This window comes from Anastrepha ludens, chromosome X, assembly GCF_028408465.1.
Source record: "Anastrepha ludens isolate Willacy chromosome X, idAnaLude1.1, whole genome shotgun sequence".
Lineage (NCBI taxonomy): Eukaryota > Metazoa > Arthropoda > Insecta > Diptera > Tephritidae > Anastrepha > Anastrepha ludens.
In genome coordinates, this window is record NC_071503.1 from 73,084,262 (window position 1) to 73,111,844 (window position 27,583).

General features: G+C 39.2%; 2 protein-coding genes across 2 annotated transcripts in view; both read left to right on the forward strand.

Annotated features, from left to right (window-relative positions):
- LOC128870208 (mucin-17) overlaps positions 1-17,975 on the forward strand; it is a 44,261-nt gene extending 26,286 nt beyond the window's left edge. The window contains exon 3 of the mRNA XM_054112803.1: positions 9,975-17,975. Coding sequence (XP_053968778.1) covers positions 9,975-17,974 — 8,000 coding nt within the window. The 3' untranslated portion in view covers position 17,975. The remainder of the gene's footprint in view (positions 1-9,974) is intronic.
- Positions 17,976-19,502: 1,527 nt separating this feature from the next.
- LOC128870420 (uncharacterized) overlaps positions 19,503-27,583 on the forward strand; it is a 109,473-nt gene continuing 101,392 nt past the window's right edge. Inside the window, exon 1 of the mRNA XM_054113036.1 lies at positions 19,503-19,585. The gene's annotated coding sequence lies outside the window, so the exon portion shown is untranslated. The remainder of the gene's footprint in view (positions 19,586-27,583) is intronic.

Genomic DNA, 27,583 nt, shown 5'->3' on the forward strand with positions numbered 1-27,583 from the left:
GCCTGCCTTGGGTATGAAAGATACTTCTGTCTCCCTCCATCCCAGCGGAATGTAGCCCATGTTAAGACAACTTCTAATGATAATTTTAATAAGCGGTGAGGCAATATTCCGTGATTTCGGCAATTCCACAGGATAGATACCGTCTAGTTCAGGTGATTAATCTTTGCGTTGGTCACTTATAGACTTCCTAAGTTGGATTGCCTTTTCATGATAAGTAGAATCGTTTTGTTCCACCGGCTTGGGGAGTGTGTGTCTAGTAGAAGACCTAATGATTCCTTACTTGACGTAGTCCATGTATTCGCTTGACCTTGTAGATAGCCTAGATTACATGGCGTCTTGGAAAGAAATTTTCTTAATCTGGCCGCTTCTGAAGGTTCTTCAATTCCTTGCAATATTTTTGCCAGGATGACCGTTGCGCAGTTCTCACTGCTTTCTTATACTTCTTCGGTTCGGCCTTATAGGCTGGCCAGTCCTCTGACCTTCTCGTGGCCTTGGCGAGATTGAATAAAGTTCTATGGTATTTTTGTAGCGAGGTTAGTTGCTTGGTCCACCAAGATAGTTCAGACTTTCCTCTGGGCCTGACAGACGGGCAGCTGGCTGCTGAAGAGATATTCATTGCTATAGTTAACTGATTTACAAATTTATCCAGCTCCCCACATGTAGTGGGGTCTTTGGGGGCTATCTTTGGCAGTAAAGTTTTTAGTTTATTATTGAGAAATCCCCAGTCGGTTTTTCGTATATTTCTAAACTTACTTACTTGAAGGGATCTAATGTCGATTGTAGTTGGAAAACATCTTGGAAGCCAGGGTGATATCCAGAACTTCCTCTCTTTTCATTGTGACAAAGGTCGGCTCTGAGCCTAAATTCAACACACTTATTTTGCTTTCTAAAATAAAGTCAAGTAAAGACTCACCTCTAGGGATAGTGTCGCTACTCCCCCACAGGGTGTTATGTGCGTTTGCATCGCAGGAGACAACCAGGTGGTTCTTCTTCAGAGCTGCCTCTTTCACGAGCACCCGAACCTCTTCCGGCGAGTCGCCTTTTTCATGGGCCATATGGGCGGAGGTTAGGCAAAGGCGGTTTTCCCAACCTCGTTGCTTGCCGCCCCCAAGTCGCCGCTACTGAGCTGTGTAAGCAAGAAAATATTGATATTATTTCTAGTTAGAATGCAGCTGCGGATCTTACCTGTGTTTTGTACGGCAATTGGTTTGAAGCCCTTCACTCCGAGTCCACAGATTTTATTGCCGCATATCTATGGCTCTTGAATGAGGGCTACGTCAAGTCCACCGGCAGCCAAGTGGGCGGGAAGGTGCGCGGACGCAAGTTTAGAATGGTGGAGATTAATTTGGATCAGCTTCATGTGAATCTGTCCGTTTCGTCTCCGCCATCGTGACATCACCGTCCTCATCCAAGATCTCTCCACCCTCAGTGTCAGCGAGGAGATCCTCTTCGTTGAAAAGCGTCCCCACACCGGTCAGCCTCTCGGAACCGGTTGAGCTCTGGCTAGAGACCAACTCTTCTTCCGTATCGTTACGCAAGCCGGCTTTGTCCCTCCTCATCCGAATGGTTGCGTCAACAAACCCGAACCTGACAACATAATTTATTTGCGCCAGTGGGGCAAGCGATTCTCCATTGAGGATGAGCATCACCTGTCTTCTTCTCTCTATTGGCTTCTCTACTTTCCCTACCTTACAGTTGTGAGTTGGCAGGTCTCTATTACATGTTTTAAATATTTGCTCGATTTTTTCCGGCTCTGCCGGCCTGGCCGGAATCTAATCTCGAGCTCGAGGTCTGCTTGGAATTTCTTCCTTACTGACCGCTTCGAGTTTGACTCCCGGCCAAACCTCTCCTACCCTGGCTACGGCCAACGTGTAGAGCTTGGCTGACTTAACGTCTTCGCAGGCGATGAGCTTTGCTCTACCTTGATACCAACCTGCGTCATGGCAAAGGAGAGGGAGTCCGGGGTGTTCCTTTAGGATCTGGAGGTAAACTACGGCGATAGCCTCCACAATCCACCTCCTTTTTTCCTTGGAAATGTTCTCTTCCTCCTCTCCCTTGTCAATGACGGCCAGTATCTCACCGCCGCCTTCTACGACCTCACTGAACGTTGGGTATTTATGGCCACCGATTTTTTGCTTTTTGGCGACCTTTTCTTCTGCTTTCTCTGGAGAACGTTGCCTTTTAGGAGTAGCACCCACCGTTTTCTTCAGACGGATATTCCTCCCTTTTCCCCTTCCAGCGACTTAGCCTGTTCTTCTGTTAGCTGTTCTGTCGCTCTCCCCTAGTTTAAATAAGACCCTACTGGCCACCTTTTTCTCTTAGTGGCTTTGCTTAGAGGGACGGACATGTTTAGCCTGTCCCGCCTGCCCTACAATAGTACTTTGCCTAGACGTACTAGGCTCTTCTATGGAAACCTGGCGGTTAAACCTGGAAGCAGGTGCCAACCCCCGTCCCCTGAAAGAGGTTGAGGTGAAATTGGAAGTGCTCGCCCTAAGCGGAGTTAATCCCGTAACTCCTGGTGTTGGTCGCTTGGTTTTCCCAAGCCTCCTCGTCTCCCGCTGCCTCCTGCAGTACTCGTACTGGGACCAGCCCTATCGCTCAAGCCCCCTCTGTCTCCTATTAATGGCGGCCTGACCACTACCTTGCTGGCAACTGTGGCAGCAGTCGGGTTCACCTTCGTCGGTTCTTTGTGAGAACCGTCCTCCTTGCTAGATATATATTTATTAGAGCTCTTTTCATTTTTTGGTCCCACGAGTGTCGGACAAGGGAGGTCCGCCTGCACAGAGGTCCGTGTGCACAGGTAAGGCTAGATAGAACCGGAGGTCGCCAGGTATCCGGAGGACTCCGTTCACGACTGGACTATTTTTGATCTGAGTCCCCAGCCAGGCTGAACCTTGGCATGGTGAAGTCAGGAAACCACCTGCTCTTCCTCTTCTTCTTAATCGGGACGATAACTGCTTACGCCATTTTACTCGAGTGTAACAAAGCGCGCTGGTCGTTTCTTTCTCGTGCTAACCGTCGCCAGTTGAAAGCTCCAAGTGAAGCTAAGTTCTTCTCCACCTACTATTTCCAACGCAGAGAAGGCCTTCCTCCTCCTCTACTACCACCAGCTGGTACTGCATCGCATACTTTCAGAGCCGGCGCGTTTTCATCCATTCGGACGATATGACGCAGCCAACGGAGCCGCTGGATCTTTATTCACTATGGCGTCGTAAAGATTATAGAGCTCATTGTTCCATAGCTTGCGATTTTCGCCGTTGCCAACGTGCAATGGTCCAAAAATCTTCCGCAAAATCTTTCTCTCAAACACTCCAAGTAACGAATGTTAGTTTTGTTTGTCGAGAGAGTTGCCTACTTAGTTGAAAACGGAGATTCTTCGTTGATGTGAGTGCCGATACGCTGGTGTGCTGAATGTTTGTTTGGTCACAGGAGGTACTTCGTTTTGTCCTTGTTCACAACCAGACCCATTCGCTTTGCCTCTTTATCCAGTTTGAAAAAGTGCTGATGATATCAATGTTATATGCGATATTTAGAAGACTGATCCCGCAATAATTGGCACAAATTGCAGGATCACCCTTTTTATGGATTTGACATGGCACACTGAAATTCCAATCGGAAGACATGCTTGCATCCGACCATATTTTGCATCAAAGCTGATGCATGAACCTTACCAGCTCCCCACCGCCATGCTTGAAAGGCTCAGCCGGCAGTCCGTCGGCTTCCACGGCTTTATTGTTCTTTAACCGCGTTATCGCTCCTCGTCATGGTTGGGTAGCGGAACGACAGCTCCGTTGCCAGCGATTGGGGTATCGGGATCTTTCCATTCTCTACGACATACGCAGCTGTCTCTATTTAGCAAGTTCTGGAAGTGTTGCTTGCATAATTTAAGTACGCTCTGGATGTCAGTTATCAAATCACTGTCTTTGTTCTGATATAATTCTCGGGCGTTGTTTTTATTCGGTGCGTAGAAACCAGAAATGTTGTTCCATTGCTCGTGCATGCCGGATTGTTGGGCATTACTCTCTGAGAGTGGGAGTCGATTGGCGAATCTTCTGGCTGTTCTTTGTTAATACAATTTTGCGATGTTTAGCATTCTTTGCGTATGTAGATGTACGTTTTTTGCTGTACAGAGGTGAGTGCGTAGTTTGGCTGCAACAAGGTAATGATCCGAGTCGATGTTGGGTCCTCGGGTCGTACGTACATCTCAAACACTGGAAGCGTGTCTTCGATCTATCACAACATGATCGATCTGGTTTTGCGTTTTTTGATCAAGAAACAGCCACGTAGTATGGTTTATCTTCGTATGCTGGAATCTGGTGTTGCAGACTACCATGTTTCGGGCCCCGACGAAGTCGATCAACCTCTGTCCATTACCGGATGTTTCGTTCTGCAGGCTAAATTTTCCGACTATGGAATCGAAAATTCCCTCCCTGCCCACACTGGCGTTGAAGTGGCCAAGCACGATTTATATGTCGTGGCGGGGGCAGTGCTGATAGGAACGTTCCAGAATACGTTGATAGAAGGAATCTTTGGTCGATCGTCATTCTGTTCCATCGGGGCGTGGGCGCAAATAAGCGAGATGTTGAAAAATCTCCCTTTGATGTGGGGCATTCAAGTAATTCCCCTTCCTTTTATTTGTATAAGTTAACACAGCGGTACTGGCATGGTGTTCGAGTCGACAAACATACATGTGTGTGATACATACATACATATATGTACGTTTGTACGGCGATGGCTGGCCGTCAGCATCGGTCAAGTCACTTTTGGTTATTGCCGCTGTGACTATCCCACACCTTGCTTAAGTACTTTTTCTGTATGCCGACGTTTCGCATTTTGCCGAAACGAATCGTGCGCATGATACAGCCGAAAGAGTCGTCACTAAAAAAGCACTTAAGCGCGGTTAGTTTTTAGGATAATCACAGTGTAAGACACAGTGTAAGTCACAGTGTAAGTGACAGTGTAAGTGTAAGTGTAAGTGAAGTGTGAATAAAGTGAGAATAAAAATGAAAATTAAAAGTGTTTCATTTAACTTATATCAGGTCAGTCCATAAGTTCGTGCGTTTCTTAAAGGTGGTTTTAAAATTAATAAAAAAAATGTTTACAGTATTTATTAATCAATAATATATTTTCCTTCATTGTTTACAATGTCTTCCCAACGTTTAGGCAAATTTTTAATTCCCTGCTCAAAAAATGTGTTGTCCTTGGACCCAAAATACGCTTCGATATCCCTTTTTATAGCTTCTTTTGAGGAGTAGTTATTCTTACTTATATGGGATTGAAGTCCACGGAAAGGTGATAATCACAAGGTGCAATATCCGGAGAGCATGGTGGATGCGGCATTAGCTCCCATCCGAGCTCGTTCAGCTTGCCTAATGCTCGCCTTGCGTTGTCGTGGTGAAACAAAACTTTGCGTCTATTCACTAAAGACGGTCGATTTTCTTTAAGTGCCTCATTCAGATTTGATAGCTGATGGAAATAATAATCAGCAGTTACCGTCTGGTTTGGTTCCAGAAGTTCATAATAAACAATATCGGCCATGTCTCACCAAATAGACAGGAGAATCTTCTTAGAGTGAAGGCCATCTCTAGGGGTCAGTTATGGTGTTTCATCTTTATCTAATCATTGGCGTAACAGGATTATTGTAAAGGACCCATTTTTCATCACCAGTAACGATACGGTTCAAAAAACTTTGATTTTCAAGCCGTTGCAGCAACTGAGAGCACACATTTACTCTCTGCTGAGAACACACATTCACTCTCAGGTTGGCGACGGAAATTCTATGCGGAACCCATTTTCCCAACTTTGAAACCTTTCCCAACTGAACCAGGTGCCTGTGAACTGTTCCATGCGATAAATTTATCCTCTGAGCTATCATATCGAATGTCAAATTTGGCTCAGCCTCCACGAGTTCGAGCAAGGCGTCGGAGTTAAAGAATTCAGGACGACCAGCGCGCGGGGCATCCTGCACGTCGCAGTTACCACTTCGTAATTTTGAAAACCACTTTTGTGCAGTTCTTACACTCACAGTATGCTCTCCGTGAGCAGTGTTTATTTCTGCAGCTACAGTTGTTGCACTTTTACCACTTTTATAAAAAAAAATACAAAATATGCCTCTTATACGCTTTCGAAGATTACATTTTATTTTTTAACAACATGTGCTTCTATCCGCGATTAAAATCACGTGTTCAATGCACAATATATCAAAGAAAATATAAATAGTTCCGTTATATTCCGCGAATAATTTTTTGTGTGCAAAAATCGTAAAAAAGTGAAATTATGTGTAAAATACGCACGAACTTATGGACTGACCTCATATTGTATGTATATTCGCTTGACGACACAGCGAATTCGGAAGGCACAATCTTGTATTATATTATCCTTGGGCAGTATCAATAAGTGCAATCAGCAAACATAACACGAAACGGAATGCGCAAAAACTGTCATTTCACTAATTTTGCCGTACAGCAAGAGTAGCGAAAACAACAAGAAGAACAATTTTGTATCGCGCAATTTTTTATCGATGGTAAATGCTCAGAATAAAGAAATTTAAATGAAATGTCTACGACTACAACTAATTCTATTAAAACCGTCTATTTATAATATAGGGTTTTTCAATAAGGGCGGGTAGATGTTGAAATGGAATAAAATGGCGTTTGCTGTGTGGCACGTAGCGCCGTCCTGCTGGAACCACATGTCGTCTAGGTCCATATGGGCCATAAGAAATTGGAAGGGCTACCACGTCTACCGATAAATGGGCGCAATGCGCGCAACGTTTGCGTTAATGAACACTTATTTTGATAATGAAGTTTTATCATTTGGACATGCTGTTCAATCGTGTAACTTGCCATGATGATTTGACATAAACAACTGAATAATAAACAAAAGATTTGACAGATGTCACCAAAAAAAAATGGCTGCCACAGGGCGCCAAAATCGACCAGCGCCAATTGAAAAACGTTTGCGTTAATGAACATTCATTTTGGTAATAAAGTTTTATCATTTGAACGTGCTGTTCAATTGTGTAGCTTGCCATGATGATTTGTCATAAACAACTGAATAATAAACAAAAGATTTGACAGATGTCACCAAAAAAAATGGCTGCCACAGGGCGCTAAAATCGGCCCGCGCCAATTGAAAAACCCTTTATATTTCACAACCAGCAAACACCTGTTTATACACAATGAAGTATAAAATTTGCTTTCAATCAAATGGGTTGCCGCAACGGACCCTTTGTGACATCCCCATGAAGTATATCCCTTTGAATGCTGAATCCAGTTACAGTTTACATATGGGCATTTTCACAAAAAGGTCAACCACGAGTGCAAAACTCAAACTGTTCCTGAAAACTTTTTGTTGATGAATAATAAATCGCAAATGTGTTTACTTTATAAATATAAAAGAATTTTTCTTTTCTTTTAATTTTGAGCTGAAATATACAACGAATATACAAAATTTACAAAAATCGAACTCTTTTGACCAAATATACCAACTTTTTTCCTTGTAGTATTCCCTTAGTCACAGCAATACTATGATGTTTTTATAATTTAAAAATCTTCTACTGATAGTAACACAATGTTTAACAAGCAGGGAGACTTAGTGGAGATCGAATAACGGTAGTTTTTTTTTTGATTACTTCTGCTTATATTCGTATGTCGCGTCCGTTACCGAAAAATAGCATTTATTGTTCTCATTAGTGCAAAAAGTGTTGAAGTACAAATTGCTTTCAGACTTTAAGCAAATAACTTATTTCACTTAAGAAAAGTAGCCATTGACTCTCGACAAAAACGATTAATAAAATTTATTGGTGTTTGAAATTCGTCGCGTCCGTTACCGCGAACCTTAAATTTTAAATAAAGTCGTAGAGATTGCACAAGATTAAAATTGAAATTAAAAAGAAAAATTTAGCAGCTAATGAAATTGTTATTCAAGTTGATTTTGCTGAAAATTATCGCTTGACATGCCAAAACAAAATTCAAGATGCCCACTTTAATTATAACCAAGTAACAGTGTTTACGTGCGTAGCTTAGGTTCTTGGTGAAACCAAGTCCTATGCTGTTATCAGTGATAGAATGACTCACAGTAAATTCGACATTTACTGCTTTATTTGCAAAGTTATCAATATCTTACAAAACCAGTACAAAGGAGTTACCAGCATTTATATTTTCTCTGATGGAAGCACTTCCCAATTCAAAAATAAATTTATTCTTTCTAGTATTCCAAGACTTGCAGCTGAATTTCATTGCGGAATCTTAGAGTGGAATTTTTTCACCACTTCACATGGCAAAGGTGCTGTACACGGAATAGGTGCCGTAGTTAAACGAAAAGTCTGGCAAATCGTTAAAGCAAGAAATATCATTCTCGGTGATGCCTTATGCTTCTATGAATGTGCTAAGAACAACATTGATGGAGCTAAAATTTTGTATATCTCTGGAACACAAATTGATAGTTTTTCTAATCAACTGTCAGAGTTATGGCAAAATGTTCCATATATCAAAGGAGTTAAAAGTATGCATTGGTTTTCATATTTCGACAGTAAATGTATTGAAGTTGCTCGGACGGCCTATTCATTAAAGAAAATAATTAAAATAGACCATCACAAAAACTAATAACTTTCTTCTTAATTTTTTAAGTCGTTTTTACTGTAATATTACTTGAGTTTTTATTTTCAATAAAATTGAAGTGTTATAATGAAAAAAATTCTATTTCCTAGCTCATGGAAAATTTTGTCGCGTCCGCTATGTCGCGTCCGTATTTCTTCTATACTCACTTAAAAAAAACGAAGAGAAAATTATCATATTTCATAAACCTACGAATAACAGTCATCTGTTCGCATTTATTAACATATATATTGTATATATATATAAAAATCCTTAATTTGCTGAATTTTGTATATTTCTGAATGCGCCTCAAAAAAACTTCTATTTTTTGTCGCGTCCGTATCACTTTATAATTGCTTATAACTACGTACTTATTTGTAAGAGATCTTTCCCGTATATATTAAAATCTAGCACTCCGTCAGCCATTTAAAACAATATCAATATATATAAACTTTTACTTTGTCTTCATTGTTTTGGACGCACTTAAAAGCGTACAAATGTCGCGTCCGTTACCGTGAAAATGCCCATATGTAACTTGTTTGGATAACGTTCATTCGCAGTTACAGTAAACAAAAATTTCACGAATAAATTACATTTTTTTGTTTATGATGTACGATTTTCAAGACAATTGGAGATAACACAATTCGGGCTTAAATGAAAAAAAACCTTTCGGATATGGTTAAAATCAAAAATTTTAAACTTTCGGATGGAAATGAAAGCTAGCATCTGATAATGCTTAGAGTTGTCAAGACTCAAAGATAGTGACCCTCGTATATGTTTATATCTAAGTATGTACTATAAATTATTTTTTCGATTTATAGCTAATACCACTTTTGTATTTTTATTTTCTTTCTCTTCCTTTTTCTTAACTCTTTAAATGGATTTGTTTGGCATTGGTTACGTCACTTACTTGCACCAATCTATCACTACCTCTTATAAATCTATATATCACCTCCATTTTGATATTACCTACAATAACTACTACAACCATTTGTTGCTGCTACATGTGTTACGAATCTGAATATCGCTGCTACAAATTTTGTATGTATGTTAAATAATACAAAAAAAAATTGTATATATGCATACATGCATATATGTACGTATACTTTTTCATTTCATGTACATACATATATGTATATATACAAATATATGTTCTTATACATATATATATATTTATTTATTTACTACTTTATTTATATATATATAAATATTTATTAAATTTTTGTACTTTTTTAAACATATTTTTAACTGGTTTTTACTGGACTGTACTAAAAATCAATAAAATTGTAAAACGGACTGCTTTAACGGTGTGGTTTCACTTGTTAATTAACCATTTGCTGGATGATTAATCTCTTCGACTCAATTTCATTTGGACAGATATAACGACGGTTTTATTGGTTAATAATGAAAACAGTGGACGTAACGGTCATTTAGGCCACTTTGTAAATGTGCGTCCAGAAGTTGGCTTTTTAACGTCAACCGCACGCACCTTTATACAGGAAGGCGTAACAACAGAATATGCCACTCAAATAGTGGGCACAACGCTGGAAAATGGACGTTTATATGCACAAGTCTTAAAGAAAAGTTCAAGAGTGTTCTACGACAACGGCCAGCTACCGCATCAAACGTTTGTTTCGCCTACAGTTGTTACCAGCTGGGTGGGTGATAATTTGGAATTGCAAACTAAATCCCTGTTAGAGAGTCATAATGATCTATTCAACGCCGATCAGCCAGATTGGCAAGATATTGATGATAGTTTACTAATTGACGGTGGCAGTGCTTTTGTTGGTAATACTGATTTTATTGATGTGAGCGAGATAAAGAAAAAACAACAAAAGTTAGTTACCACTTTGGTTTCAGCGGTTCCCGGCTATATTTCGACAAACTTTAGTAATAGCAACAACAATGGACACAGCGTTGAGGCAAATGGGCTTGTAGCTATTCCTTTGCACATAGCAAGCCGCTTAGGGCAGTTGGAAGAGAACGCTGGCGAATTGGCAGCGAATAAAGTTTTGCCCATTGGTGACTTACCCACATATACCGTTCGTAATCATTTCTCGCCAAGTGGCTTTTCCACAGCAAACACCATAAAACAAGTACAGTTATCTCAGCATTCAGTAGAAAGCGAAGACAGAAAATCTTCGCGTTTATTTAAAAGTATTGACAATAATGAATTGTACCTCAATCGCTCACCAAAACATTATTACCAACAATTGAAAAGTGTTAATGGTAATATTAGTAGTTCATTAAAGCCGCCGCACACAGCAGCACTTTTCACTAGGCATTTTTCGACCACAACATATTATGGATTCGCGGATTTTACCACTATTGTAGGTGATAGTGTAATTGTTTTTTCTCCAAGTACTTACTCACACAACATAAATTTGGGTCACGTGACTTCGATAAAAGGCGAAGCAACTTTGGATGGTGGTGGCATTAAAAACGCCCAGGTATCTACTGTGGCTATAAGCATTAATGCAGAATTCATAGCACCTACATTAGCTGCAAACACGCAGTTTTTAGAAACTGTTCAAGTAAATAATTTAAGTAAACAGCAGGATGATAGTTTGAGCATATATTTTATGTCTACCATAATGCCATCGCAGGGACCAAAAGAGATCTCACATGAAGTGGCATATAGTAGGGACGGTCAATTGGAAATATCCCATGTGGGTGTTGTAATAAGTAATGCTACAAGCAGCATTAATGTAGAAAATGAGGTAAATAAGTCAATGAGCTTGGGCGAAATCATACTCACAGTTGACAAGCAGACGTTGGTGACAACGGCTACATATTCCCGCCCTTCTGATCAGGAAGTTTTGGAAATATACGCCTCTCTTTCGCGCGCAGAGGCAGCACGCAAATCTGCTACGCAGACAAAAATTGCACCAACGGCAGTTAAGGATGAGGAAATGTCTACTGACCAGTTAGTTGTTGAAAGGAATATAATTACGACGGTTTTATCTGTACAAAGCAGTGAAGACCGCAGCTCTGAAGCAACTAATGCGGATGTTTCTCTACTAAGTGCTAGTTCCTCCGTGAAGATCTTAGGTGGCGCAACTACAATATTTTTCGAAGACGACCCCTTTGCTAACTTTGTTGAACCAACATCTACTTTGAACTTGAAATATGCACAAGTGCATAAAGATGTTATAGTGGTAACTGATACCACTGATATGTTAGAGGCAAATGGAATACAACTCGATTACGAAACAACAACTAATAGCCAAACAACGATGGAAGAATACGAAGATATCAATGACGCAACCAGAGATCTGCCGAAAATTATTGCAAACAATAACTTTGAGGAAGAAAAGAGCGTAGAAGAGCACAATTCTTTTAAAACTATAGAAACAGTTGACCCCGGCAGTGATGGCCAGCCGGTGAAGCCGCCGACCAATGCCAGTGTGATAGAAATCGTTGTCAATGATGATATTGTTGAATTCAAGGACTGCATAAGAACTTCACAGACTTTTCTTACGCAAAAAGCGCCAACAACAACTCAGTTAAACACGGTATACGAAGCCATAACTGGTTCACAAGAAGAAAATAAAACAGTCAAAATTGAAACTTTAATTCCGCCGACCTTTGATATTTTAGAAACAACTAAGCACTATTGTATAAAACCTAAAGCAACCGGAATAATAACAGCGACAAACAATCTAACTGAAAGTATTGCGATAATGGAGCTAGAAGATACTTCCCAGTTAGAAAAGCCACAGCTACAGATTGTTAATGAAACAGAAGTTGAAGTGTTGAATGAAACAAATTCAACAACAACCGCAGCCCAAAACGAAGTAGAATATGAGGAAGAAGCAACAGACGCCAGCGATACAGGATCCGATACCGATGCTGATACTGATATTGATCTAGATGACGTAGTCTACTCGGTTGAAGAGGACTCCGGTGAAGAGATTGAATTAATTTATAAGACACTCTATACAACGTATACCTACCTGACAACATTCTTTAATGACGGCAGTAGTACCAGTATATCAAGCCACACGGAAGTGTTTACCAATGTTTTGACGTCTACTTTGAAACCAGGCAGCGGGGAAATAAAATCAACTGCTTCCATAATATCACCTACAGCGAACACTATGAGTGTAGAAGAGGGATTTAATATGAGGAATCAGCATGACCACAGCGCTAGTAAATCTGCAAGTACCTCAAAATTTGTACTACCGACCGAGTTGGAGAGCATATTGCGTGAAGGGGAATATACCAAAGACAGCAGCACTGATGCTGATGCCATTGACGAGAAACTAAGCTTTACCACTACCGTTTTAGATGACAACAAAGTAGTGAAAACATACTTTACAACCTATACGTATTACACAACTATATTTGTAGAGGGTGAAACAGAAACCATGTCCAGAACCGTGGTGTACACAAATTACGTTACAGACTCTATAGCGCCTACCACTGTGTTTGCAATTAATAAAGCAACACAAGCAAAAGTAACTGGCATGCCGGTCGATAGATCTACAGAAGTCACAAACACTATTTTAGCCAATAATGTTAGCAGTTTAAATGGAGTGAAAGAAATAGAAGAAAACATGTCGAATGACCATCAACAATTAAGCTATAGCACTATGATCCGCACGCACGCCGTATCTACTTATAGCAATCAGTCAGAGCCTGATCTTAACAACTATACATCTGTTACTCTAGTTACTGATGTGCGGTCCAGCAGTTCGAATGGCGATCACCATATCATTAACCAAAAGCTTGATTCTGTGGATGACCAGATAAGTTCGGAGAGTAATACAGACGAAATAAGGCCATCAGCTACATTGCTGTTACAGACGAGTTTCACCACCTTTACGTACTATACAACGATGTATAACAATGATGATACAAATGTAGTTAGTCGCCTAGAGACAATAACCAATGTAGTTACCGAAACATTGCAGCCGAGCAAAACTGAAAGTATTGACGAAGCAACGCTACCTATAACATATTTCACCACTTTCACCTACTGGACGAAACTAGCAAAGTATGGGGAAATAACAACTCTTAGCAGAGAGGAGACAATTTCAAATATTATTCCACCGAGTTTAATACCATCAATATCTGCTTTGATTACAATCAGTTCTTCATTAAATAGTTACGTACCGCTAGACATAAGTACAACAACTGGAGAAGCAATTGCTGATGCAACTGATAATCAAATAGATAACTTTACCAGTGGCTTATCAGAAGATTCGATTAACGTACCAATAAATGCTGACGAAATACATAAGACAGAGATCTTTGAGCCCACGACTTACTATACAACCTATACATATTACACCACTTCATACGATGTTGATACGACAATTACAGATTCACGTTTCGAAACAGTCACTAATGTGGTCATGCCAACACTCATACTGCCAGATGCAACTAAAGCAGTTGAAGATGATGAAGGCACTACTGAAGTTAGCAATATTGATGGTTTAATTGACTTAAGACCCTCCATGAGTAATGAAAGTAAAATCGGCAGTACCCTAGCTCTGCCAAAAGCAGCTCTTGTGCTTTACGACTATAAAAAGATCATCGATTCGGAAGGCATTAGTACATTGTATTTTACCACGGAGGTACTGCCCACTACCGCTGCCGATGGTTCGCCTTCCGAAATTACCAGCAGCATGTCGAGTTTATATATTGATGAAGCGAAGAAAGCTTTGCAGCCGAGCACCAATGCAGTCGCAGTGAATGCGGATGGTAGCACTGCGCGTCATTATAAAACGGGTTTGGTGCGGTTAATTGAAGGCACACGAATTGCCAACCATACAACAACCTTTTATCAGTCGAAAGTTATTGGAACTTTTATTGAGAATCGTTATGCTCAAATTATTGAGAGCACATCTAGTTTTATTTTTGAGACAAATAAGTTGAATGGAAATAACGTTATGGCCTCCGGTGAGGTTATTGAACCAACACTTACACCCATAACACCTCCAGCAATCGAGGCCACGCAAGTAGTAACGCTAAATGAACCGACTGCTCATGCAAGTATTGCAGACAATGGCTCCGCAGAAAGTGCTACCGATTTGCCCATAGGCAACGATAGCTCTAAAGACGATGATGAAGATGAAACTGATGAGGATGAAGCCAATAAAGGTCGTTTGCCATTCCAATCAAAGAAACGTACTTTTACACCGGTAATACGCCCGTTCGCATCACGCAACCGACCACAATTCGCACCAAAGAAAAAGAGCGGTGCACCAAGTAGCGCAACTATTATAACACGTATTGATTTCACACCAACTATAACTGCAACACCGGCGCTAAAAACCACCGGTCGATTTAGCACTTTACGAAAAGGTGGGCTTTATAGTAGTCCTATTTCGACAGGTTCACCTGTTATTTCTAATGGTTCTTCATCTCGTAGATCCTTTGGTCGGCCAATAAAATCCTCACAGCCTTCTGGTAATAGTGGTGGACTAAATTCGCCGTCCATTTCATTTAGTAGTGGTTTTGTCGGTAGCCGAAATCGACTTTCGTCTTCTCCTCGTCCGTTGTTACAGTCTTCTACACGACGCGCGGGGGTTTTGATACGGCCCTCATCTTCTGGAGTTTTTCGGCCAGTCTTTTCAACTTCTTATGCTGGTAATTCACGTATACGTGTTAAGCCAACTGGTTTGGGACTACCTGGCTATCAAAATACGGCAACAGAGAGCATAACTACTTTGACACCTGATGTAAGCGGGGAAGAGGAGTCAACTACGCCTGTACTGCACATAAATGACAACGAAAATGAAGAGGGAACGCTTGATGCCATTCGTCGAAACCAAAACCCTTTACTACGCTTTCGTAGACCAATAAATCGCCCAGCTGGCTTTACACCAGCTAGCCAGCGCACTATTACTGGTGGTGCGGTTTCAGCACGGCGAAATCCTTTAACAGGGCGCGCCAAATCTGCAACTACTCCTTCTACCACCACAACAACCACACCACAATCGCGTCCACGCAGCTTTCAACGACCACAAATTGGAAACATAGCAAGCAAACCACGCCCTCAAAATAGCCTTTTCCCACCACGCGGACTACTTCAGAAACAAAATAATCAAGAAACCAATGAAGCAAAAGAAAATAAAAAGGATGAAAAATTAGAAGGTAACTTCGATGCAGATGACGACTCTGAATATGATGACGAAGATGAGGAGGATAATGAAGATGATGTCGATGGTGATAACAGCCGACGTCGTCGCTCTAATTCCAAACAGCATAAATCTTCGATAAAGGCAGTGGCATTGAAAACAGTTAAAACCGATAGATATATAAAATACTATGAGAAACCTGAAAGGTATTTACGGGTACGTCGTGAAACCGATAAGTCGTTACACAGGCGTAGTAACTTTCGTAACAGATTCCGTCGCCCAAAGCTTACTTCAGCTGACGAAGAACGCAATTTTACTGAAAACGTCGAGCCAGAAACGCTACCACCGACCACAGCACCAACGCGGCCAAGGGTGAGCGGACGTTTCGTCTCGCGCTATACGGGACTTCATAGTACGCAGGCAGCTGCGATCACGATAGTTAGTACAGCAAATCATCGTGCAATAAGACCAACCCGACCCACAAATGGACGCGCCCAATTTACTCTACGTGAGAAAGATAACATCACAACTCAGAAAGGTTTGACGCGTGCCGGCACAAATAATTTTCGTCGACCACAAACTGCGGCCTCAGCTCGTCGAACATCACCGGCGTCCACAAGCAGCACTCGCCGTTTAAAATCATACAAGAATAATTTGTCACAGGACTCATCTGTGCGAAATACATCACCGAGAGGGCGTAATAATTTGAGTCGCACACGTACCACCATGCGCGGTCGTAGTCGTAATGATTACAATGCCGATCTAGTTGTAATACCTAATGTTGGAACCATTACCGTTACACACGTGCTACCGGCAGAAGTAACTATACCAATTGTAAATGGTAAAATAACCGAATATAAAAATGTTATTACAGCGAAGACGAGCACAGAGGTATTGGGGCCCCAACAATTCACCAGTTTTGTTGGTAGTAATGGGCAGACAATGTTGGCACTGATACGCGAAGACTCCAGTGTGAATTTTGGTGGCGCCACTGAAATCACGCAGTATGTGCTGCACGAGTCGCCGACTACAACTGTAATATTCACGCCAACAACAATACGTGGGCGAAAAACATCATTTTCCCACATAATACCTTCAACTGTTTATTCAGTGGAAAATGTTGTTTCAACATCACATCCACAAATATCTGCGAATGCGCCTTTGGCTAACATATTACTATCACAGCTGTTACTTGGCAATATTGGCCTACCGCCTGCAAACCCCCTGCTTGGTGCATTAGGCGCTGCAACTACACCTACACCTAATCAATTAGCAATCGGTTCATTAGGTACCCATGTGATAGCAACGCCAGTTACCGAATATCGCACACATACATCTACCTACGTTACAACGGTTTTTGAGGGAATGTCCACTGTTTTGCCAGTAACATTCCAGGGGAAAAAGATATTGACCACCGTTTATGATACAACGGCCCAAACAATAACAGCTACGGAATTTGTCACAGATACCATTGTAACGACTTCAACGCAACAACCATTGATTGCCCAGGTACCGCAAGTCAACAACTTATTGCTACAACAATTGTTATTGCAACAGCAGCTACAACCACAAATCGAACAGCTACCCATACTACATTCAACAGCACCACAACTGCTGCTATCAGATAATATACAGGATCTAGATTCGAATAATATCCGGCTATCCAATGAAAATGAAAATGATATACCTATTATCGAAGAAAATCAGTCAAATAAAGTTGTGCGGAAAAAGTCACGTAAATCTGGCAAGTCACATAAACGAAAACATCATTCAGCACAAGATGAAGCACCAGAGGGATCTAGTATAATCACATTGTATGTTTCTGGTCGACGTCCAGGCGAATTTAGCACGATTTTGAGCACTGTGCCACTGAGCTATGATTCTACAGTACACAAGCGTCAAGCGCTTAGTGATGTGAAACAAACAACTAGCATTGATTCAATCACTGATTTTTACGTAACAGATGGTAGTGAATTTGTTGAGGAGTACATGTTGCCAGAACTGCCAAGTAATGAGGTCAATGACATTACAGTGCCTCAGATAAAAAGCGGCGAATACAATTCGTTCGATCAAACGCAATCGCTTGAGAGCATTGTCGGAGATGTTGAAACATGGCTCGCTAACACCACTCATGCGTATAGCGAGCAAACAACAGCTAAGTTATTGGCGATCACTAGCACACTGCAGAGCGGAAGATTTCAACAGGCCGAAAGTCGTCTATTTAACAAACCATCGAATACGACAAACACGCCAGTTGGAAATAGGAAAAACTATAATTCTTTAGTTTAAGTGACCTTACTGTGATGTCATCCCCACGCCAGTTCAAGGTCATTAATTTTGATACGACAAGCACAAGCACTATTGGTACGTGGGCTTACAGTAGCTGCATTAATAATCTTATATGTAAGATCATTAAAAGCCGCACTCCGAACAGCAACAATATATGCATGCATGTGTTCTACAATAGAGGCAACAACAAAAATAAAATGGTTCATAAATGCTTAGGGGATAATACGCTGCACAATACTTTCGCACGCAAGTCAATATCAATATATAAAGAACAAATTGCCAAATTTTTTAGATGCAATGGTATTTCGTCTGTTATAAAATCTAACCACACATATCCCATACATAAGATCAATAATAATATTAACTATTATAATATATTAATGAAGAGGAAAAGGAGAAGTACTACAATTTTGACGGTCAATGAAAGCGTCACCAGTCACCACCTGCTAATGAAAATACTACAGTTTCAAAAATAACTTATTATGATAGTAAAATAATATCTTTGAATAGAACTGCGACATATCCGAACCCTTTTTTTACGACGTAAGTATAATAAAGTACTCATGCGACGCCGAAAACTGAAAATGATTGCAGCAACTACATTTGACACTGCCACTAATGAGGTGCTGACTAAAAGTGTTACATCTTCACTTGCGCCACGACACAAGATCATTATTATAAAACAAAGACGTCGGCGTCCGGTAGACATGGTGACACATAGACAAAAAGACTACGTAAACAAAAAAAGCACACCGCAATTTACATTAGTCAGCAATTTTCCTGCGGTCGGTAGCCATAAAAGTAATGAGTCCAAGCTAGACGATAGATTGAAACCGATAAATGGTTGTACTCGCTTTGTGGGTAAATACATCAATCGCAAACTTCCAAAAATTGAACAAGTATGCGCAGATAATCGAATCGCAATAACAATAACAACAATAGTGCGGACAAAGACACTGGAGCCTGTAACTGAAATAGAAGAAATAATTTTAGACACACAAGCAAACACCGAGAGTATCTATATATAAAATAATGCCAAGTCGCACGCAGACGAGCCGATGGTGTAAGAAGAAAGGACGTCCACAACGTCAACAAAATCAAAAATTTAAATCTGTTATACCAACAGCCAAACATCAAAACCAAACAATGCTCGACGAGTCCCCAACATCAGAATTTACAACTTCAATGATCACAAAAGCAATTGCAATACCACCTAAATTATTAAATGCTTCATCAAATAACGAAAGCATGCATTCAATTACTAAAATTAATACCATACACCTGCCCGTCAGTTTTGTAACCATGATGCAAATGCGGCTCGATGATAGGACTGCTGTTCAAACAACACCAGTTTTTGCGTCGCATATGAATATTCAAACATTCTTCAATTCTGAAATCGCTACAGGTGTACAATATAATACGATTGTACGCGCGCGCACTTATACTTACGTGGATCGGGTGCACGAACAGGAACATCATGTTGAATCTTCAACTGTGGTTCGCATGCAGATACAGATCGTACCGTTTCCAATGAGAATAAAGCAGCCACTGACGCGCGAGCTAACATCGGCAGCGCTAACGCTTACAGCGGTCCTGTCGCAATAAGTACAGGTGACGATTTAAATACTTATACACAAGTATATATGTACATATGGAATGATAATATTTCATATAAATTATTTTAAAGTAATTAATAGATTGTAGCATGTAGCAGAGAGGAAATATTTACATACTTATATGTATGTATCGGATGCCTTTCTAAGAGCTTGAGATCTTTAAATCGTAATGCAAAACAGAAATATTGTTGGAATAACTTTTGACGTGATAACGTCTTATAATTCGATTTAACAGGCTGCACGCACGAAAAAATGTGTCGTTACCTTGCTCATTAGTGTTACCTTGCTCATATGTCGTTACCTTGCTCATTGCCGTTACCTTGCTCATTTGTCGTTACCTTGCTCATTGCATTGAATGAACTGCAAGCGAAAGCGCGGAACGAACGACAAAGCAAACAAAGCAAACGAACGGCAACGTTCGACATCTTGCTCTCTCCTATTTAAGTGAGCGTATATATATGTATATGCGCATATGTACATATATAAATTCACGTATTTGTATTTGCATATGCCTTCTTATTGATTATTATTAATTTGATTTACTTGAAGAATTTAAAATAAAACCAAGTTTGTTAATAATACCTGTTGTTTTAATGTTATTATTATTAATTTTTTTATTATATATGAAGGAAAAAATGTATGGTAATATTTACCACATACCTTATAAGATATGTTGTATACTAATATATGTATATAAACATGCATATACATATACAATTTCGCCCAATTTTCAAAAAGAACAAATCTATATGTAAAGATGCATACAAGTCATATGGACATATCAAATATACGAATCTATTCCGTACGCAAGCAAATGTAAGCTAATTTGCTTGAACTGCAAGCGAGAGCGCGGAACGAACGACAAAGAGCACAATCGGCCCCCGCGTTCGGCAACGTTCGACATCTGGGTCTGTCCTACTTGAGTAAGCATATATATGTATGCATATGTATGTATATGCGCATTTGTATATAAATTCACATACTTGTATATATGCCTTCTTCCTGTGTGCATGGTAATGAACCATTTCTCTGTTGAGAATAGGACGATGATAGAAAAAGTAGGAAATGAAAGGGAGTGTTTCGAGTGTAAAGTGTCTTGAAAAAGGCAAATCGATGATGGTGCCTCTTAGTGTTGTTGACTTATTAACGTCTGATGCACAATCGAAATTGAAGATATCTTTCATGAATTTGATAAATGTTTCGTCATTTTTCACGTTTGTGTAAATGTAACTTGACATATTCCATTGCAATTCCATTTACCTCCTCCTCTATATCAAAATATCTATCAAACAAATAAAATTAAAATTTTGTTTAGAAAATTGCAACCATTGCATCAGTATTTTCTTATGACGTTGTCACGTTAAACTATCGTCAGTAAACCGACTTTACAGACAACCTTTTTTTTATTATAATCTGGTAGATAACTTCATAACATTTTGAATATGATATCCAGCAAATGTATATCCTCTGGGCTACGAGCTATATCGGTCAGCCCAACTTTTGACTACTTTTTTCAAATAAATCTAGCCGTATGGCGTCAATGGTTGATTGGAAATTGTGCCATAACAAGAAACTCATTGTTAAGCGCGCTGTATGGCAAGTTGCACCATATTGCTGGAACCAATTGTCGTCGATGTTTACGTGATCAATTTTCAAAAAAAAATGCAGTCAGCATGGCTTGATAGCGCTCGCCATTCACCGTAACGGTCATTTCAAAAGAAATAGGAACCGATAGGAACTTATAGCACGTTCTCTGGGAACTTCGCAAACAGATTTATTTCAATATAATTTCAAAATGAATTCCCACAATTTGGAAGCATTGTTCTGGCGTTAAGCGATTCATGATGACTTGCCAAACTTTACTGAACAGAAATTTCAACACAGTTTGCTATTCTCAGCTGTGAAACCATAGTTATCGATATGGATAGTTCTCATGCAGCTAAAAAAGTATTATATACGAGTATACCATAAGCATGCATAGAGTGAACCACTAAAGTTTTGAGTTTAATTGGAAACAAAATAAATTAGAGAATAGCTAAAAGCTATTGTAGGCTATAGAAGATCAAATAATATATAAATATTCGCAGTTTTTGAGTTACAGAATAATTCAAGTTTTATAAACTGCTTTCCATTTCAATTCAACCGGGCTATTCGAGACATGTTCTTCGATTTCGAATTAAAAAATCGATTTTGAGCCGGAAAACAAAATTGCCGATAAATCTCGAAAAAAAAATTTCGGGCAAAAAAAAAAAATTCGTGTCTCATTATTTTGACCAGAGAGCAACATATTTGAGTTATATCGAAATCGAAGAACATGTCCTGAATAGCCCGGTTAAAATGGAATGGAAAGCATCTACTGTATTATTAGTATCAGTATCAGAATTTGGGGGAGTGAAAGCAGCTGAGAAGCTGCGGTAGGAATTAAGTTGAGGTATTAAGGCTGCTGAGAGACAATTTATTTAAGAGATGAAATTTAAGAGATAGTATTGGTTATTGTTGGAGTACCGACTGATTCAACTGTGTTTGAATTGTTGGAGTATAGTGTGTTTTGGCTGTTGTCTGCGTTTTCTTTGCTTACATTGTTTTGTTTATCACTAATGCAAAGAACGTTAATATATAGAGAATTCTCACGAGCTACGAATAGTGTAAATTGTCACAAATGAAGTGAAACCGCGAAGACTTTTTCACCTCGCTCAACTTGACAGCGGGGAACTTCTTAACAGAGCTGATTACACTGAATTATGTACAAGTACATTGGCTCTGCTCAGTTTTCGGTTTCTGTATGAAATCAAATTGACGAATGCCGACGGCATTTTTCAAGTAATTTGCTTGTGCATATCTATGTTCTCTTGATAAACGAAAATTTATTCAATTTATATTTTCAAACAAACACAATACAAATAAAGATTTGAAATTATGCGCCAACATTTAAAATCAAAGTATATTTAATGTTTGTTGATTTAATTTAAAAAGAAGAATTTAAACAAAATACAATATAAAACGACCTCACATTTTGTTGTGTGCGTTTTAGTAAATTTAAAACTTCATACAAATTTGATGAAAATGTTTACAAATATTTCGAGCCGAAATGAATTTTAGACAAGAATTCATAGAGCATACAAGTGTTTTGGTATATTGATACATATATGTATTTATGTATATATATATTATGTTAGTTATGTTTGTGCAAAAGTTCAATTGCATCTTCGGTTCTTATAGTGTTATATATATTATGTGCATACGCACTGCAGCAACAAAGCCCTATCTCACGACGCATCGCCTCATCATATTTATGTTCATTTGAATATGCATTTATTTGTTCCTTTGCTAAACGAATTATTTTTCCAATTTACATTTATCACAGGGAATAATATACATACATATGTATGTATGTATCTTATAGATAGTATAAAACTTTCAAATTTAAAATACATAAAAGAAAACTGTCATAGGTATAAGGGAAAACTAACTTCTATTGCATCTTTAATATTGTATATACATATGTATAGTGTTGCACGCATATGTATGCACTGAAGCGACATAACCTACCTCACGAGCATCGCCTTATCATATTTCGTGCAATAATTAGGGAGGCAATATTCGAATGATGAATCCCTGCCTAACAAGTGCTACAACAATTATCTTCTTCATATGCATCTATGGTACATATGTATTTGGATGTGCGTATGCATACTTGATGCCTATGTACATACATACATATATGTGTTTTGACATATACATACATATATATATATAATTGATCAGATCAAAAAATTCTTTATAGAAAACGCTTCATTACCAGGCACAGGAAAATGGCATATGCAAATTTAAATACATATGTGAATTTTTTATACATACATATGCTATACTATGGCAACTAGAATCATGGCCTACCCTATGTACGTACATATGTAATTGTGTTCTGAACTTCCAGCAAAGCAATGCTTATTAGTATACACATCCAAATGCATGTACATACAACCGCACACACAGGGCACTCACTTTATTCCTCTAAATGCGTATTAATGTCGTTCAAAGCTAAAATTCTATGCCTAGCGACTACAAGCACAAAATGCATTCGTAGGCGCAGCCGTAGTGGCCATCATTCTAGTTGCCATGAAGCTGAACAGCCTAAAATAGTCGCGGCGGCCCTGAACAGTTTCAATAAAAACTCATCATCAATAAATTCATTGATAAATTAGTGTTCATATTTCTACGAGCAAGTATTACAAGTATCTACTTTTACTTTCATTCATAAAACGAGCCGCCCATATGCCAATTTTCTCGACCATTCGAAAATAGTCAATGTTGGAATATTTCGCGTAGAATTATTTGCCAATATTTGGTAAATATTGAATTTTTGACAAGTCGAGTGCCCGCGGCTTCGTACATACGTATGCATCAATATATTATATGTATGTAAATATGCCTTACTAAATGCTCGACAACCGCAGCTGTTGTGCGTCAAGTGCGCGCATGAACATACAGTAACTTGCAGAAAACAGCAACTAGTATCTTATAAAAAAGTGCTGTGTCGGACATATCAATACTAGGAGAAAATTTCGAAACAATTAAAGGGTTTTTCAGTAAGAGCCCTTCAACTTTTAAACTTTTTTGAATAAAACACAAACGGTTTGACTTTTCTAACTAATTTTTTTTTTATTATCGAGTTTGAACATATACATTTAAGTATGAAATTCGATTTCTTTTGCATGACCACCGCGTGCACGTTTTACGAAGTCCAATCGTTGAACCCAATTTTCGACCACTCTTTTGCATAAATCGGCCGAAATTCCAGCGATTTCGCGTTCAATATTGGCTCTGAGCTCACAAATCCTCGCCGGCTTGTTACTGTAGACCAATGACTTCACATAACCCCAAAACGGGACGGCTTGTTAAATGGACCGTAAAATGGACGTAATGCTCTTAAAGTAGCACAACAGAACGATTATTTTCATAAAAAATTTGCACGATTTGCAATCGTTGCTCCAGTGTGTAGCGTTCCATGATGAAATGTATACTAATGAAGTTTACAAATGACAAGCGAAAAATAAAAAAAAATTGCGTCGTTCGCCCTCCCTATCGGAAAAAAGTTGAAGCGCACCTATTGAATAACCCTATATTTCACGTTCTCCGATAGTAGGTAAATAGTTAATTAGTATATTAATTTACGTATGTAGTTCTTCAATTGATAAAAAGTCCACAAAACATATGCATATACATATCTGCAAGGAGAAACTTATTCTGAAATCAGAGTATTTGAAGGTTTCTGCACACATTTCAAGGTTACTGTACATACAATGCTGTCTATGAATGTGCGCTGGATTTCTTGAGAATTTTCACCGTAATATGTTTTGCTGTAGCAAGTGCACATAGCGTATGTATATATATATATATGCACATATGTATATAAATTCAACAAATTTAATTTGCATATGCCATCTTCCTGTGTGCCTGGTAGTGAATCAATTCTTTATAAAGGATTTTAATTTGGTTGATCAACTATAAACAGACTAATAAAATACATACATATGTATGTATGTGAACTGTTCAGCGCTGTTCGGAACAACAGCACAATGCTTGGACATTTTTTGCTATATTTGCACGCGGCCGCATATGTATAAATTCACAAATTTAAATTTGCATATGCCATGCAGGCGGCCGTCGTAGCCGAATAGGTTGGTGCATGATTACCATTCGGAATTCACAGAGCACAGAGAGAACGTTGGTTCAAATATCGGTGAAACATCAAAATTAAGAAAAACATTTTTCTAATAGCGGTAGCCCCTCGGCAGGCAATGGCAAAACTCCGAGTGTATTTCTGCCATGAAAAAGCTCCTCATAAAAATATCTGCCGTTCGCAGTCGGCTTAAAGTTGTAGGTCCCTCCATTTGTGAAGCAACATCAAGACGCACACCACCAATAGGAGGAGGAGCTCGGCCAAACACCCAAAAAGGGTGTTGGAATAACAAAATTTCAAACAAATTCTTTGTTCAACTTGAATTTCCATCGTTAAATTCGAAGAACAAACTCGAGCTTGACTTGTTTACAGTAGCACAGAAAACAAACTATGTGACATATCACGCTGAAATTTGCCATGTAAGCTTACAACAGTCCTACCAAAAACCAAAAAATTTATTTTTGCCATATGTCATCCGCGGACCGTTTTATTGATAACGTCTCGTTCATATTTGAGCAGAAGGTATATATATATTATGTTAGTGCGAGAAAAATGTTTTTCTTAGTTCTTATTTTTACCATGAAAAAGCTCTTCATAAAAAATATCTGCCATTTGGAGTCGGCTTGAAACTGTAGGTTCCTCCATTTCTGGAACAACATAAAGACGCACGCCACAAATAGGAGGAGGAGCTCAGACAAACACCCGAAAAGGGTGTCCGCGCCAATCATTGAACTGCTTTTGTCGAGGATCAAAGTTATTTCAAGGCGCATACATACTTATGTGCATTTGAATATATACAGGGCCCGCCATCTATCGTTACGGATTTGAACTAGGTATTATTTGAAGAATGCTAACACTTAGCTGTCATCTGATTTGACAGAAAATTAGTTTTATTCTTCCGCTGAACAAAAATGGTTGTGTATACGCTCAAAGAACGCTGGGAAATATTGCGACATTACTTTGAAAATCATGGTAATGTTGCAGAATGTGTACGAAAATTACGTACGGTAATGGGAAGAAGAAAACCACCGAATGAAGCGTATGTGCGTTACTTTGCGAAAAAAGAAAGAGAAACTGGGTTGCTTATTGACAAACCAACGCGTGACCGACCAAAAACCGTGCGTACACCCGAAAATATTGCTGCTGTGGCCAAGAGTGTTCGCGAATCACCAGGAACATCAGTTTACCGTCGTTCTCAACAATTGGAGCTGAAATATAGCCGCATACAATCGAAAATGTGTTGAAAAATTGGACCGATCGTATGGGATGGTGCATGGCTAGCCAAAGCAGCCATATGAATGAAGTTGTGTTCCATCATTAACCGGAAGGATTTTACTTCAAAATAAAAAAACAGTTTGGAAAAATATTGAGTAGTTTCTTTTTTATGTCATTTTTAATTCCGTAAAGTTATATGGCGGACCCTTTATTAATAGCATCGATTGCTCCTCTAACAGTTTTACGTTTTGTTTTTGTACGAGTTTATTGTTTTCTTTCACACACGCACATATTTCCTAAAAAACTGGCAGATTTTTGCGTTTGACATACGAGGTGTGTTCAAAAAGTATCGCGAATTTTGAATTTTCGCACTCATGCCGACGAGATCGACCATTTTGAATGTTCAGTTAATTGTGGACATTTGCTTTGATGGATCAAAGAACCTGTATCACATTTTGTGTGAAAAACGAAATTAAGTGCGCGGATGCATTCCGAGTATTGACTGTGTCATACGGAGAAGGTACTTTGGACCAAAGCAACGTTTATCGGTGGTACGAAGTGTTCTCAGAAGGCCGAGAAGATGTGAACGACGAAAAGCGTGCCGGACGCCCAAGCACTTCAACAACAGACAAAAAAATTGATGAAGTGAAGAAAAGGGTATTGGCCAATCGTCGAATCACCTTTAGAGAAATTGCTGAGGAGCTAGACATATCGATTGGCTCGTACCATTCGATTTTTTCCAATTATTTGGTCATGAGACGGAGAGGTGATCACAATTGGCCACCGAGATCTTGTGATTTAACACCTTGTGACTTTTTCTTTAGGGCCACGTGAAAGAGACGGTCTACGCCAACAGCCCAGGGTCGGTTCAAGACTTCAAAGATGGAATTCGTAAGCTTATCGAGGGCATAGGACAGCCACTTTGCAAATCGGTTATGGAAAATTTCATGAAAAGGATATTGTCCTGTAAGCGTGGTCGTGGTGGTAATTTGCCACTATTAACGGCATACCTTCCTCTTTATAATGAAGTAAACATCCGATCATTATCATTAAAAAATAGCATTTTTCTTTGAATATCAAATAACACCTATGATTGGA